The sequence below is a fragment of the Pteropus alecto genome, unplaced genomic scaffold (genome assembly GCF_000325575.1).
Source record: "Pteropus alecto unplaced genomic scaffold, ASM32557v1 scaffold35, whole genome shotgun sequence".
Classification (NCBI taxonomy): Eukaryota; Metazoa; Chordata; class Mammalia; order Chiroptera; family Pteropodidae; genus Pteropus; species Pteropus alecto.
In genome coordinates, this window is record NW_006437828.1 from 6,668,603 (window position 1) to 6,684,186 (window position 15,584).

At 36.3% G+C, this 15,584-nt stretch overlaps 1 protein-coding gene across 2 annotated transcripts in view; it reads right to left on the reverse strand.

Moving 5' to 3' along the window:
* Positions 1-1,960: 1,960 nt before the first annotated feature.
* SUGT1 (SGT1 homolog, MIS12 kinetochore complex assembly cochaperone) overlaps positions 1,961-15,584 on the reverse strand; it is a 33,278-nt gene continuing 19,654 nt past the window's right edge. For both annotated transcript variants that reach the window (XM_015591821.2, XM_006914943.3), the window contains exons 11-13: positions 12,862-12,952; positions 9,533-9,714; positions 1,961-2,260 (exon numbers count right to left, since the gene is read on the reverse strand). In XM_015591821.2, coding sequence (XP_015447307.1) covers positions 2,159-2,260; positions 9,533-9,714; positions 12,862-12,952 — 375 coding nt within the window. In that variant the 3' untranslated portion in view covers positions 1,961-2,158. The remainder of the gene's footprint in view (positions 2,261-9,532; positions 9,715-12,861; positions 12,953-15,584) is intronic.

Genomic DNA, 15,584 nt, shown 5'->3' on the forward strand with positions numbered 1-15,584 from the left:
TTCAAGATTCTTTGAAGATAGTGGAGGGAATTCTGGGAAGTCATCAGATGCAAATGATTACAGAAACCAGGAGAACAGATAAGGAATCTGAGATTAAGAAAAAAACTTAATTCGAAGACTAAATCTTAAAAAGAAGAAATAGTAAACAAAAAGCATGTGCATTGTGAAGCAGCGAAGGTTAGCGAGAGTGCCGAGAGAATCGAAATTTGAGAGCTGAGAGTGGGAGTCTAGAAAGAAACCAATGAATAGCTAAAAATAAGGATAGTTAAGGGCCTCTTAATCGAAATGAGATTTTTAATTTTTTGGAGGCTCAAAAATTTCCATTACCTGAAACAGTGACTGGGAAGCAGTACTTTCGAGCAGTGCCTTAGGGCGACAGTCTAACCTGCTTCACATTCCCTTCTTTACCAGTACATCCATCGCACTTAGAGCAGGTACATTTTACAATTTTATAATTTTATAGTCATGTAAATTAGGAACTCCACTTGGCTCAGCAAAATTCTGAAACCCACAACACTAAACAAATCTAGCCAATAGATCAAGCATACTTTAGATATAATGCGTCCTTTAAAATACAAGCAAAACTAGTAATTTTTTTAAAAAACCAACTTGTATTATAATAGTGTCATTCTCAAGAAAGAAAAATGTTGCTCCTAAGTGGCAAAAATGTTTCCTTATTTAGAATTATGGACTCCAAGACTTAATTATAACTCCAAGACTCTATAGTTTATTTACAGATAAAAGAAGTAAGACACAGGAAAGCTAAGTCTGTTGAAGACTGTAAAGCTAGTCAGCGGCGGAAACTTGCCGGGGCGAGGATTCTTGTCTCTGGTGTAGTGCTGGACGTCCCTGACATAACTCCTCTGTAGCTATAGCCTCCCTACTCTGTGGGACTAAGGAAATTTAACACAGAGAATGCAAAACTCACGATTTTCTCCCCTATGGAGAAAATTTTAGAAATTCATACAAGCAAGAATGTAATTTTGTCTTTTCTTTCAGTGTTAAAGAACACACAAAAGGGAGCCAGTAGCTCTAAGTGAGCAAGAGGACGAGAGAAAACCCTGCGTGCTTCAGCAAGCCACGACGACGGGAGCGGCCACGGCCACGCTCTCACCCCACCACGTGCTCCTTACAACAACCCTACACATCGCCCATCACGTGCTCCTTACAACCCTACGCGCCGCCACGTGAAATGACCAGGAAGAAGGCGCCAACTTCCCACTCGTTCAGAGGCTCAAATGATTAGCTCTGAAGGCACAGTCCTTAACATCCAAGGTTAGTCAATAGATAGCAAACACGTACCTACTAAATCACCCTCAGCAGCTGCCCTAAACCTCTGAAACCAAAGTAATCATGGGGACATGAGATGCTCTCACAAAGAAAAAGAACACACACATCCCCAAACCAAACCAAACTACCAGTGCCATAATTTCAGAAATCCAGCTGTGGCAAAGGCAGCCAGAAGTGGAGTTGGCCTTTCCTGAATCACGCTTTGCTTTCATCCTCCCAGATGAGCCTTCAGCACGGTTAACTCTGCAGCATGTTAAACTCAGGTGTCCATGTTTTATACGGAAATTTGGAAGGTTAAGGACCAAAATTTCAGTGCAATTACAAGTACTTCCCATAAAAAGAACCAAATGGGAATTCCCTGTGATAAATAATTTCTCAGTTCTCATTAAAATCTTAAGGGTAAATAAACCAAACTTCATAGAAAAATTGTATTTACAACTCCATTCAAAAGCAGTTTGGAAAAGCAAACAATATAACACTGAAGTTGAAAAATCTATGCTCACCCAAAGTTGCCAAGTCTGATAAATTATTAACAGAATACTGCATCGAAAATAAGGCAATAACCCAAGATATCCCATAACAATTTCTCCACTCCTAAAACTAGGTAGAACTAATCTATCTAGTAGCAAATGATACTTCATTCCATTTCAGCAAGTCTGCAATCCTTAAGGACAGTGATAAAATATGATCTTTATTCTTCATTAGACTCTTAGAACACTTGAACGAAAATAATTCCTAAAGCACAAAGAGGTAAAGAGGTATAATCTTTCAAAAAGATACCCAGTGTTCAAAAATTCAAGAATGCAATATTAATACACAATGGGCATTAGGTAAATATATGCAATACGATGATGGCAAATTAATTTATTTAGTATTTTTTCCATTCCATATCATCAGGAGGATTGATTTCAACTTTCCTTTTACCTACATCCGACCAGTTGGTACTCAAAACTGTACCGCCAGACTCCATCTGCAATAAGAAATAAAAATAGATTAATTCTTGGACCATATAATCAAAACAGTATTTTTCTAAAAATCTTCTAAGTATAGAGTCCCAAATATAAGTGATGTTCAGCTCAATAAAAACACAATATTTTCATTTAATCTTAAGCTTTCCAGAGAAGTTACTACGTTCTGTAAACTCCGAAAAGGAAGCTGCAGGGTGGTGTGGCAAGAGCCTCACGTTCACACACACTGCCACACACAAACAGCACCACGACTCCCGAGAGTGCGTGGAAAAACTCCTTCTGGATGAAAACGAAACTGGCTCCCAAAGAAAATGATGATGTAGTTTCTTTGCCGAGGACCGTGAAGACCAGGCAATGTGAGCTAGCTCTTTCTACACTAGTCGGAAAGAACTTTACGAGCCCCTTCATAATGCTCTGTGCCAAATATACGGCAAGTGTGGGCTGGAATTCTTTTCTTTAAATCAAGGTGCATACACACAGGTACGCGAAGTCAGTGTCTCAGTAAAGAACTAGGTGCGTCTATTTACCTTCTACCGAACATACCACCTACCAACAACCTTTGCTTATTCATGAATATTTTTAAAAACTTCTGGACATTTAATGCAATAAAAATTCACTGACTTGGATCACAGCAAAGAACAGTGTGAATTATTAAAATCTAAATATTTTTAAATAATCAGCTGTTATTGGCAAACATGAAAAATCGCGTACCTCACTATTACACTGAAACTCACTCTAAGCCCCCGTCCCTCTCTCTCCAAGCTCCCTCCCATGGCTTCCTCTGCATGAGATGCTCCTCTGGTGTCCTCCACTATCCTCCAAACACGATGTGTAAGCATCTCTCCGGGAACCTCCTTTGACCCTTTTCAGGACTCTACCCTGGTAGCATCTGTCTTCTGTATGAGCATAATCACCATTGCTATAGCATGTATCACCCTGCACTGTTCTAACTTTAAGGGTCTGCCTTCTTATATCTGCTTCCCACCCTCAGCTCCAACTAAAGCTGACAGCGCCTAAAAAGCAAGGAGCCTGTTTTACTAACACGTATACCCTGGATCCAAGCATGGTGGCCTGGCACATGAACACAGTGGGACGAGTCTATATAACAAACTACTCAAAAGAGGCTGAAGGGAGCACACTTAGTTGCTACGCTGGTCACAGTCACTGATGACATTTATTCCCCATCCCCTCACGGACTGTGGTGCAATTTAGCATTTCCCTCTGATCATTTTGCACATGATGATCTTTATGTCCCAATTAGAGTGGAAGATCACAGATGACACAGTCCATTTTGTTTTCTTTGTATTCCCACAAGGACAGAAGCGAGCCTTTGGTATGTTCCAGGTCAATGCAGCCAAACAGATGGCTTGTTTCATGAGTGGACATAGTTCAACTGCTAAAAGTAAAGTTTCTGTATGAAAATGGGTACAGATTCTAAAATCTCTCTTTGAGATTTCACACTATTTTGTCCAGCACACTTAAAAGTCAATACTGAGACTGACTTCTCCTTCTGGGGACTTAGAATAAATGCACTTTTTTGTATTTTTCCCATTAAGTACAACTAAAAACCTTGGGCATTTTAGATACAGTAGGTAGGTGGGTGGGTGGGTGGGTGAGAGGGAGATCAGATTAGATTAGATAGATTGATATAGAGCTAACAAACATAAGAAGACCCTAAAAAGTGAAGAGAAGACAACAGATCATCTAGAGGCCTTGGGACTCAAGGAACAACATGTGGTGGGTTCTCTGGGTTTGTTCTGTGCCTTATGTCCTAGAGTTGGAGCTGAAGAAGCTGGAAATGCCAAAGAGCATGAACGACAACAACAAAAGCCCTCCCAAAAGCCTTATCTCTACAGCCAAAGGATGAAGAAAAATATAGAGACAGCCTAGGAAGACAGAGCTTTTAGATAATAGTCACTGTACTCCAGCTAACCACAGAAAAACTGTGGCCCCATTCCCCACTCCCCCAGGCTGGCAAAGGCTGAGGGGAGCCTAGACCTCCCTGTACCCTGCTGGGGTATCACGAGCACACCTCCCCTGCTGCCTGTGGTGTCAGTGGAAACACGTGAGGAACCAGAACTCTCATCCACTCCCAGCAGTAACAAGGAGGTGCTCTGGAGTGTCTAAGGAGGCCAAGCGGGGTATCTGAATCTCTACCTCTGCCTGGCAAGAAGGGGGAAGTGCCTTCCCCACTCCTGCCACAGTGGCTCAGAAAGAGCCGACTGAGACGGAGGGTGTAAGGAAGATCCAAAGCCCCACTGTGTAACATGAAAATGTCCAGCTTTCAACTGAAAACCACCTGACACTGGTGAAAAACACCATCAACCAGAAAGATTTCAAGTTCAATTTTAAAAAAGAGAAGACAATCAACAGATGCTAACACTGAGATGACAGAAATGTTAAAATCATCTGATGAAGATTTAAAACAGTCATGGTAAAAATGCTTCACTAATAAATTACAAACTTGCTTGAAATAAATGAAAAAACTAGAAACCCTCAGCAAAGAATCAGAAGATATAAATGAGAAGTTTCAGAACTGAAAAATACAATGGCTACAAAAAAGTCAGAGAATGGGCTCAAGAGCAGAATAAAATGTATAAAGAAAAGAATCTGTGAAATGGAAAACAGAATATAAATCACCAGATACGAATGACACGGAGAAAATGGAGATAAAATGAAGAGTCCCAGGGATATGTGGGATGTAAGAAAATAATATCTGTGTCATTGGGTTCCATGAAGGAGAGGACAAAGAAGGCAGGTCTGAAAAAGTAGTCAATGAAAATAATGGCTAAATATTCCCCAAATTTGGCAAGAGATGTACACTTACAGAGTCAAAAAACTGAGCAAATCCCAATCAGTACAAACCTGAAGTTCTTACCAAGACGAAGAATCTGTCACAGGCAGATCAACTCTAAAAGAAATTCCATAAAAAGAAAACAAAAGATGGGACCTTGGAACATCAGAAAGGAAGAAAAGTAAGAAACTATACGGGTAAATACAACAGAGTTTGCTTTTTCATCTTGAGTTTTCTAAATTACGTCTGACAGCTGAGTGAACATAATACTGTATGATGTGGTTCTAAATGTATGTAGAAAAAATATTTAAGAAAATTACAAGTGGAGGAGGATAAAAGGACATAAAGGAAAAGTTTATATACGTCAAAATGGCAAAAGAATGACCATCAGTAGAGCATAAGCTCTGTGTAACACAGCTAGTATAACATCTAGAGCATCCACTAAAAATGCTATACAAAGAAGATACTAAATACTATAGATAAGATAAAATCCTAAAAAAAAAAGTTCAAATACCCACAGGAAAGCAGGAAAAACAAAAACAAAAAGAAAAGAAAAGTAAAATGGTGGACTTATTAAGTCCTATCATGGCAATAATTATATTAAATGTAAATGCTCTAAACACATCAATTAAAAGACAGATTAGCAGAGTAGATTAAAAAAACATGACCCAATTATATGCTTTTTAAAGAAATTCATTTTATGACACAGGCAAGTTAAAAGTACAAGGATGGAACAAGATACATCACGCAAAAATTAATCGAAAAACAGAAGAATTGGCTATATTAATACCAAAGAAGATTACCAGAGAATGACATTATATAATACTAGAAAGGCCAATCCACCATGAAGATACAGTACTCCTAGATGCGTATGTACCAAACAACAGAGCTGGAAAACATGCGAAGCAAAAATGGAAAGAACTCGAAGGAGAAACAGACAAATCCATGATTATAGTTGGAGACTCTCAACAACTGATAGAATAAGACGAAATCAGCAATGATATAGAAAAATTCAACAAAAATATCAACCAAAAAAAGCTTATTAGTATTTTAAAACATTCCACTCAACAACAGCAGAATATACATTCTTTTCAAGTGAAAGTATACTTAAGATAAACCAAATCCTGGGCAAAAAAACCAAATATCCACAAATTTATAAGAATGTAAATCATATAGCACATATTCTCAAATCACAAAGGAATACAATTAGAAATCAGTAAAACAGGAGAAAAATCTCCCAACACTTGGAAAACTATACAACACACTTCTAAACAATCCATAAGACAAACAAGGCTTGACTGAAATCAAATTACACACTGAACTGAATAAAAATGAAAACATAACGTTAAAATTTGTGGGAGACAGTTAAAAACCCTGCTGAAAGGGAAATTTATAGCATAAATCTGCACAACAGAAAAGAGAAAAAGGGTTAAATAATCTAAGCTCACATGTGAAGAACCTAGGAAAAAAAACTGCAAAATAATCCCAAAGCAAGTAGAAAATAATAGAACAGAAATGAATGACATTTAGGAAAAAAATAGGAAAAAAGTTTTAAAAGGTCAACAAGCTGATTCTTTAAAAGATCGATAAAACTGACAAACCTCTAGCAAGACTGACAACATCAAAAAAAAGGAGACACAAATTACGATCACAGGAATGAAATGGAATATCACTACAGACCCTACAGACATCAAATGGGTAACAAGGGAATGAATAGCAACAACACTAACAACTTGCATAAAATGGAATGATTCCTCAAAAACCCAAACCACCACAATATTAGACAGATAATGTAAACGGTCCTACGAGATATTAGGATAATTAAATTCATAATTTAAACACTCTCAAAAAAAGAAAAGAACAGGTCTAGATGGTTTTACTGGTTTAAAGTTGTTTAAAGAAATATCAACACCAATGCTACACGACCTCTTCCAAAAAAATGGAAGATGGAGCACTTACCAATCCATTTTATGAAGTCTGTATTACCCTGATACCAAAACCAAAGACAGTATGAAAAAAGAATACTACAGACCAATACCTCTCATGAATACAGACACAAAAATCCTCAACAAAGTATCTGAAAATGGAATTGAGCAATGTACAGAAAGAATTACACACTATGACCAAGTAGGGTTTATCCCAGAGATGCAAGGCTGGTTGAACAGTAGAAATCAATCATATTAATCATATAAAATCATTACTGTAACAGGTTAACGAAGAAAACTGACATAATTATATTGGTCAATGCAGAGAAAGCAGTCGACAAGTTAACATCCATTCATGATAAAAAAAATATATATATCAAGAAAAGAGAAACAGAGCAGAACTTTAACTTGACAGAGCATCTACAAAAACCCTACAACTAACATTACACTTAATGGTGAAAGACTGAATTGTTTTCTCTTTGATGGGGATGTCCACTTTCACAAGTTCTAGCCAGTGCAATACAGCAAGAAAAGGCACACATTATCAAAAAAGGAAAAAAAATTGTCCCTATCTATGATTTGGAAAATAGAATCTATTCTTAGATCACAAAGAATCTACCAAAAAATCTTCTAGAACTTAAAAGTTAGTTTGGCCAAGTCAATGAATACAAGATAAACATTAAAAACTTTCTATATACTAGCAATGAACACATGGATGCCAAATTAAATATATAATACCATTTACAATCACTCGAAAAAAGAATTAAATACTTAGGTATAGCTAGGAAAACATGTACAGGATTTATACTGAAAACTGCTTAATGATGATCAAAAGAATGAAAGATCTGAATAATGGGTTAGAAAATTCATCACAATAAAGATGTCGATTTCTACAAATTGATACCCAGGTTCAATATAATTCTTAAGCGAATTTTTGTGTACATATAGACAAAATATTCTAAAATTGATATGGAAAGACGAAAGAACTAGGATAAAAACAATTTTGGAAATGAATAAAGTAGGAGAAATGGATCTGCCCAGTTTTAAGACTGACACACCTGCAGGAATCAAGACTGGTATTAAGAAAAGGACAAACATGCAGAGCAATGGAGCAAGGAACCTAGAGCCGGACTCACACAAATATGCTCAACCGTGTTCTGAGAAAGATGAAAAGCAATTCATTGGAGGAAAGAGCACCTTTTCAAAAAATGAAGCTTGGAGCGTTAAAAAAAAAAAAGAAACTCAAACCCACACCTCACACTTTATATAAAACTCGAAATGGATTATGGACTTAACTGTAATAAGTAAAACTACAAAACTTTTATTAAAAAAAAAAAAGCAGAAAATCTTTGAGAACTAGGACTAGGAAGAGTTCTTAGTCTTGACATCAAAGGCATGATCCATAAAAGAAAAAAATGATAAATTAAACTTCATCAAAATTAAATACTTTGGCTCTGCAAAAGATTGTTAAGAAAATGAAGAGACAAGCTACAGACTGGGAGAAAATATCTGCAAACTACACATCTGACAAAGACTTGTCGGATTAGTGGCTGCCAGGGCTTAGGAGCGGTAGGGGTGGGAGGGCAGTGGGTACGACTACAAAACCAGGACCAGGGAACCCGGTGGCATGGAAATGTTCTACATGGTAACTGTCAATACCATGGCTGTAATGCTGTGCTACAGTTTTGCAAAATGTTCCCACTGGGGGAAACCCTGTAAAGGATACAAGGGCTCTCTTCTCTCATTTCTTACAACTTCATGTGAATCAACAATGATCTCAAAATAAAGTTTAATTAAAACAATTTCTTTTTAAGTCAACAGTAAAAAGCACAATCATGACCAGTTACCACATAGTAACTTAGATGGACTATCTAAACTTCTAACACATTTATTCACTAAATATTAATTACCAATTTTAACTTTCTACTGTAAATATAAATGCCGTAAGAGAGTGAAATTGCCCGAGCTACTGGTAAAAGTCAAATGATTACACTTTCAAGCAAAATAATCTACATAGTTCTACAGTGATGACTTGTCATTAAGATCTCAGAACTTGAGGCCTAATTTAGGTCCTATTTATGCTGCCCTGCAAAAAGCCTGAATTTTCTTAATCAATATAGAAATTATTAACAAACCGATGAATAACAAATGTGCACCTTCACTTGCCAAACACTATTCTGCAAGTTTCTGTTCTGTGTCACCTCTGACATTGAGATTATACATGATTCTAGGTGAACAATGGAAGCTCATTCAGCTATTGTAATAAATCCAACTAGAATTAACTTTGCATCATCTACTGTAACCTTGGTATCTCTTAGCTTTCCAAGTTCTAACTCGATGACAAAAATATTTGGAATAAACCACTTGTTTCTTATCCTCCACAAGCTTCTGACTTTCTCAATGATTACTCCAGTTTAGAACAAGAAATGTTCAGACAAAGCCTGTTCAAAAAGGTCTCCCAACCACAATATATGCAATGTGGTCTCAAATTATGTACTTATCATTCTTTTAAAATTTCTGAAATTTACTATGTTTTTTTAAGTTTATGTTCTTACAAATGATTTGTTCATGGCACGTTTCACTTCATCAGAACCATCTGAATAGATCTGCTGAAACAATTTGTTTAAAGCTGCATCTCCCTCCAACTTCTCATTCTTTTCTTCTTCTTTGATCTCACCAACCAATTTATCCCAATTTCTTGTATAATGAGATGATGATGGATAAAGGTTCTTTACATCTATATAGTAAAAAGACAGAAGTGATTAAACAACATGTAAACTTTGTGACCATGGTGTATAGAGCACTTTAGCAAATAACAGGTGATTGAAGTTCATGTTTGAAATAAGTCTTTCTGATATATACGTGAATAATTAAATTTACATTTCTAAAAAGTGAAACAGTATAATGTAAAAGCTAGGAATTTCTTTTGAGCTTAATAATTCAATAAAGTGTAAACTTTTGGTACATTACACAATATTATATTAAAAACATTCTTCAGGTTAATAGGGGAAACTCAGTGAGAAATATATGGAATCTTTTATATTTACAGAAAAGTTGAAAAGATAGTACAAACAATTCTAAAAATAGTAGTTTAAAAAGATATTTCATAAAAAAATTTCTTATAAACAAGATTTTAATAAATGTTAAAAATGTGGCTTTTTTCTAAGATATCTCTTTCAGACTAGAAATAAACTGAAAATTAAATAATTATCCATGCTATTTAACACTGAGTTAAGACTCCATCCTCTCCCCACATTAAAAGTACCAGATTACTTCAGTAGAAGAAATAAGGAATTTCTGAATGTTGAAAATACTACATGAGATGATCGACATCATGCATACAAAGCAAATAACAGTATTTGTAGGGCACACTGGGATAAATGGAGGCTGCTGGCAGCCAGAGAGGTACACAAAATATTAAAAAGTAACCTACCTACCTACCTAGCAGCTATAAGGGCAGTTCTGTCTACTGTCCAATGGAAATATAATGCAAGCCACAAATGTGAGCCACATATGTAATTTGAAAATTTCTAGTAGTCACATCACTAAAAAGAATCAGGCGAAATGCACTTTAATTATATATTTTATTTAACCTAATATATCCAAAATAGTATTATTTCAACATGAAATCAATATAAACATATTGAGATATTTTATATTCTTTTTTTCCATATGAAGTCTTCAAACTCTGGTATGCATTTTATACGTAGAGCACCTCTCAGTCCATACTAGTCATATATTTCAAGTGTCAATAGGTATACGTGGTTAGCAGCTACTATATTAGACAGTGTAGCTGCATTGCTTTAAAAAGACCTGATTGTTTCCCTATCAGTATATCAGGACACATTAATGCTAATCTAAATGTCTCTCTTCCATTACTGCCTCTTTATATCCCTTTCCTCGAAATAGTTAAGAAATTACTAATCATTTTTTTTGTCCATCCTTTTTTATTTCCTCTCTGCCCATCCTTGCCTTGAAACAAAACAAAATCATAACACACCACAAAGTTTTATTCAGGGCGAGCATACTATTTTCCAAATCCTACCTACCCTTCCTCAATCTCTGTACATTATCACTAGTAGCCAGAGAAAAACAAAAAATGCAAGCCATAAAAAGAGCCTAGGAAACGTGGATTTAATGAACCCTAATGCTGACTCCCCAGAAGGATGGGCACCCGGGTTCTCATCTCCACTGCCTGGACAGGTTAAACAACGTGCCCTCATCTGCAGTCTGCAGTTTGCTGTGCACAGATCCCATGAGCATATCGATTCCTTACAAAAATTTAACAGGACAGGAAGAGAAGCATCTTGACTATGCAAATCACTGAGTTTAGAAAAAGGTTATAAAATCGTTTGTACGTTTGTAAAACCAAGAAATCTTTAATAGTTGATCACGGAAAAACTTTAATGCCTATAGATAGTAGATAAATTACTGAGAGATGAGTATCCTAACTTCCTTGCTATTTATTCACTACAACATGGAATAACTGCGAAGATACTCATGTCAGCAGAGACTTCTCATGGTTAGAAAATAGAGCACCAAGCAGTATCACACACGGGGTTAACAGAAGAACCAGACCCAAACTCTGAAGACCTGGGTTTAGTCCTAGACAATGAGAAGTGCTGGATGATCTTAAGCAAGTTGCTTAACCTTTCTGAGCCTGTAAAACAGGAGAAACAATACTGAGCTGCCTAATCTACAGGGCAGCCCAGTATTAGAATTAAATGAAATACATTTGAAGTGTTTCTTTTAAAAACTGCTTTGAGCTATATATATAAAACTCAGCCCAAAAATCTCTAGGAGTCAGCCCCAAGAGAAGCACGTAACATCTTTACTACGTCTTTCAAATAAAGTGAGAAGCAGAACTTAGTTTAAACATCAACTTAAAATATTTCATTCTTAAAAATCATGTTTGTGTCAGTTTCCTGGTTTTGCTAATTATGCTATAGGTTAGTTATGACACTATACTATCATCCAGGGAAGCTGGGTGAGGGGTATATGGAAACTCTATTTCTGCAACTTCTATGAGAATCTAAAATTATTTCAATATAAAAATAATAAAAATAAACGATCTGTTGGTTAATCCAGTGTTCTCTAAAAGATGCCAAAAGGAAACATGGTTTCTGTTATGGAAAAAAGCAGTGAAAAATCTAAAGTAGCTGAAACAAAATGTTATCTCATTCTGATCATCAAATCAAAGCATTAACGCTAATCAAAAAGAAATTTCTCTCCCTGCTGTAAAACATGGTCAGTTTGTCCTGCAGATTATTATTCCATTAGAAAAACATCTGCCTGCCTACTGTATATGCTTAGAATTGACCTCAACATTAAGCAGTCTGTCCCTTAAAGGACTGAACAATCGACCCTAGTTTTCCACTCTTCTCTTAGTTTTCCTTAGGCCTTCATTACTTGTTTGCCTCCACCTCTAAGTTAGCAATATGGTGAAATGGGATAGATACTTTACTCTGTGAAGCCCTGAAGTTCCAGGAAATTAGAGCTACAATATCAGCAGAACAGAAAGGAATAAATAAGAAGGGAGAGGGAAGAGAAGGAAATATACCAGTAAACTACTGACTTAAAAACCAAAAAGCAGCAACAGGAAAAATCCAACACATGAAAACAAACCACCTCCAACTGATATAAACTGACAAGGTAAACAAAATCCCAACTCTTTCTGGGCTGCTGCCACTCATTTAGACTCTTAGAGTTTAAGGTAGAGCCTTCATGAGAAAAGGTACTTCGTATTCATTACAGAGAAATGTTATTATATTCAATGTACCTTCCCTTGGGAACATAATGAAAGTAGAAAGAATGCTCATTACTACTTAATTTCAACTACATAATACAATTTAAATCTAAAGCTCATCAAGGCCAGAAAACAAACCTGCTACGAACTGTTTTGGCTTCGGCAGATCTCCTTGGCCCTCTAGCGTTTCCCATCTCACAGCCTCTGGCTTTTTCATTTTAATTTCAATCTGGAGTAAAGAGCAAATAAAATTCATTATTCGATGTAAAACAGATATAAAAAATGCAATTTTCTTAAGTTATCAAAGTTTTATAAGAATTAACAGTGTCCTTGAGATAGTTTTCTTAAATTACACAAGGTTAAATTTGAAGAATTCTGAAACACTTGTTTCTACTTAAAAGCCATCCTTTAAAAACAACACACATTATAAACCACAAGAAGGGTCTTAAAATCCTTACGCTTTTTTCTTCTAAAGCAACGTTCTCAACCAAGAGTGACAGTGAACCCAGGACCTCTGGCAACATCTGGAGACACTGCAAGTCATTGTAACTGGTGAGGGGTAAGGGTGCAGCTGACATCTAGTGAGGACAGACTAGGCGGTGCTAAGATGTCTGGCTAGGACGAGTCCCCAAAACAAGCATCCAGCCCCAAATGGCAACAGTGCCCACCACTGCTCTATAGGAATTACTACCTTTGCATGTACGTTAACCTGTTTTAGAGTGGAGAAAATTCATTCCATTGCATAAAAACAATACAACTAATGCCAAGATTTTCAAAATCGTTCATTCGATAATTATTAAACACCCACTATAAGCAAGGTATATTCTTCGGGGATGTGGGAGATTTTTTAAAAACATTCGATTCAAGACATATCCTTGACAATTTGGAAGTACGTGAGACACTTGAAGAAAGGAACTCTAGAGGCAAATAAACGTTCTAAAGGCTCAGGAGAGCTCACATCCACATGTGATCAGGAAAGATTTCCGGGTGCCTTGAAGAGCTGGGAGGGGATGGAGCATCTGCTATGATGGATGGGGTAGGTATCCGAAAGCAAAGGGAAGAACCTAAGACCAGAGCCCTGTGCAAGGGGACACAGTGCATCAGGGAGTGGAGAGGAGAGAAGACTAATTCGCCACAGGTTCAGGATTTATGTTAGAGCAGTAAAAAACACAGATGGAAGAAAAGGTGTTAAATCAGACTATGAACAGCTTCTGAACACTAAGCTACGGTCACTTATTAAAAGGAAATGTTAGCAGCATCCTAAAAGCATCTTCTACTGGCTGGTCCCCAGGGTCTACCCCTAACCCTAATACGCAGCACTTACATCTATCTACCTTTTGTTTTCCTTAGTCAAATAATGTTCTCATTCCCATTTTTGGCCTAGCAAAAAATTAGCACTAATAGTGACAGTAAATAGCAATAATTCCTATGCAAACAGTTTTAAGAATCAAATGGTATTTTATATGCCAACATTTTTTTCCAAAGAATTATTACTTTTGTAAATAGAATAAAATCAAGACAGATTTAACAAAAAGAAAAGCCAGTTCACATCTTGATTCTTTGATTCCTTTAGATCTGATGAATCATTTAAATTAGCAATAACTAGTAATCTTTCTACCACCTGAATTTAGTGAGCAAATCCTTAAAATTTACATTTTAAACCATCTTAACAAATCACTGAGAAATCTGCCCCCATATTTTAATCGGATTTAAGTGATGGTATGGAAGGGGTATGATCTTTGAGTAATCATTTTTTAGGACCACAGAAAGGTTAACAAAAAATTGTTTCATAATGAGAGAAAAACATGAAACAAATGTCATTGGGAAAGGGGCAAAAAGCATAGTATTTTTAATGTAATGTACATGTTAAAATTCTACATAAATAAACACAAATATTTTATAAGGATAATACCTACAATTTCCTAAAATAAACTAAGATAATTTTTTGTAAAGCAAAATACCACTAATTTTTCTCATATACAGTACTGAGGGATTGCACTCTGGTTATTTTAAGTTGTCATTGCTGGGATATTTATCTAAAAGGGATAGAAATCTAAAAGCTGGCAATGACACAGCAGTAGTTACTGAAAAAGGCTATTAACATTCCCCTAAAATTGCATCTTGCTCCTTTAATTTTCAACTCATCTGGAAATGAAGACCTGGCAAGCAGTATGTGCATCAACACTATCTTTAACCAATCTCCAGCACAGGGTACCCCACATTCGCACCTCATGTTCCCACTACCATAAAAAGTTCCTTGTTTTATATCAAGGGCAGCACACACCAGCCCTCGCATCTCCTGAAAGCCACTATAACCTGAGTAACTGCAGTACGTACAAAGAGGCCTTTACTAAGCCAGAGTCAAAGCTCTTGGTAATAACCTGTTTCAACTGACACATGCTGACTTGAACTTGAAATTATATTTAATCCATTCATTAAAATAGTTGCACATAATAAACCATTTAAAGCAGCTTTTCTTAAAAGGTAAAAGGGGGGGACTAATTTTCTGTGAATTCCTTTTTATACTCAGTCTCCCTGAGGCCAGACTGCACACCTAGCTTCTTTACTTTTACACTTAAATCATTTTATAATCATTTTTTTAAGTGTAAGAAATGGTAATGAATGAAGAACTGAAAAATCTTCTCCAAAGTTCTAATAGCTCAATTCAAATATTTACTGAGTGCCTTCTGAGCCAGGCACTGTGCTGGTACATAAGGTCACAGCCTCTACTCTTCTTGAAATCTGTCAGAAGTGACATTTCCCATGAACAAAAAAATTCCAGTGTATATCATCTGTAGTGACAGACCTAAGAATTGAGAAATATCTAGTTGTCTGGAAGGACGGATGTCAAAATTTCATCA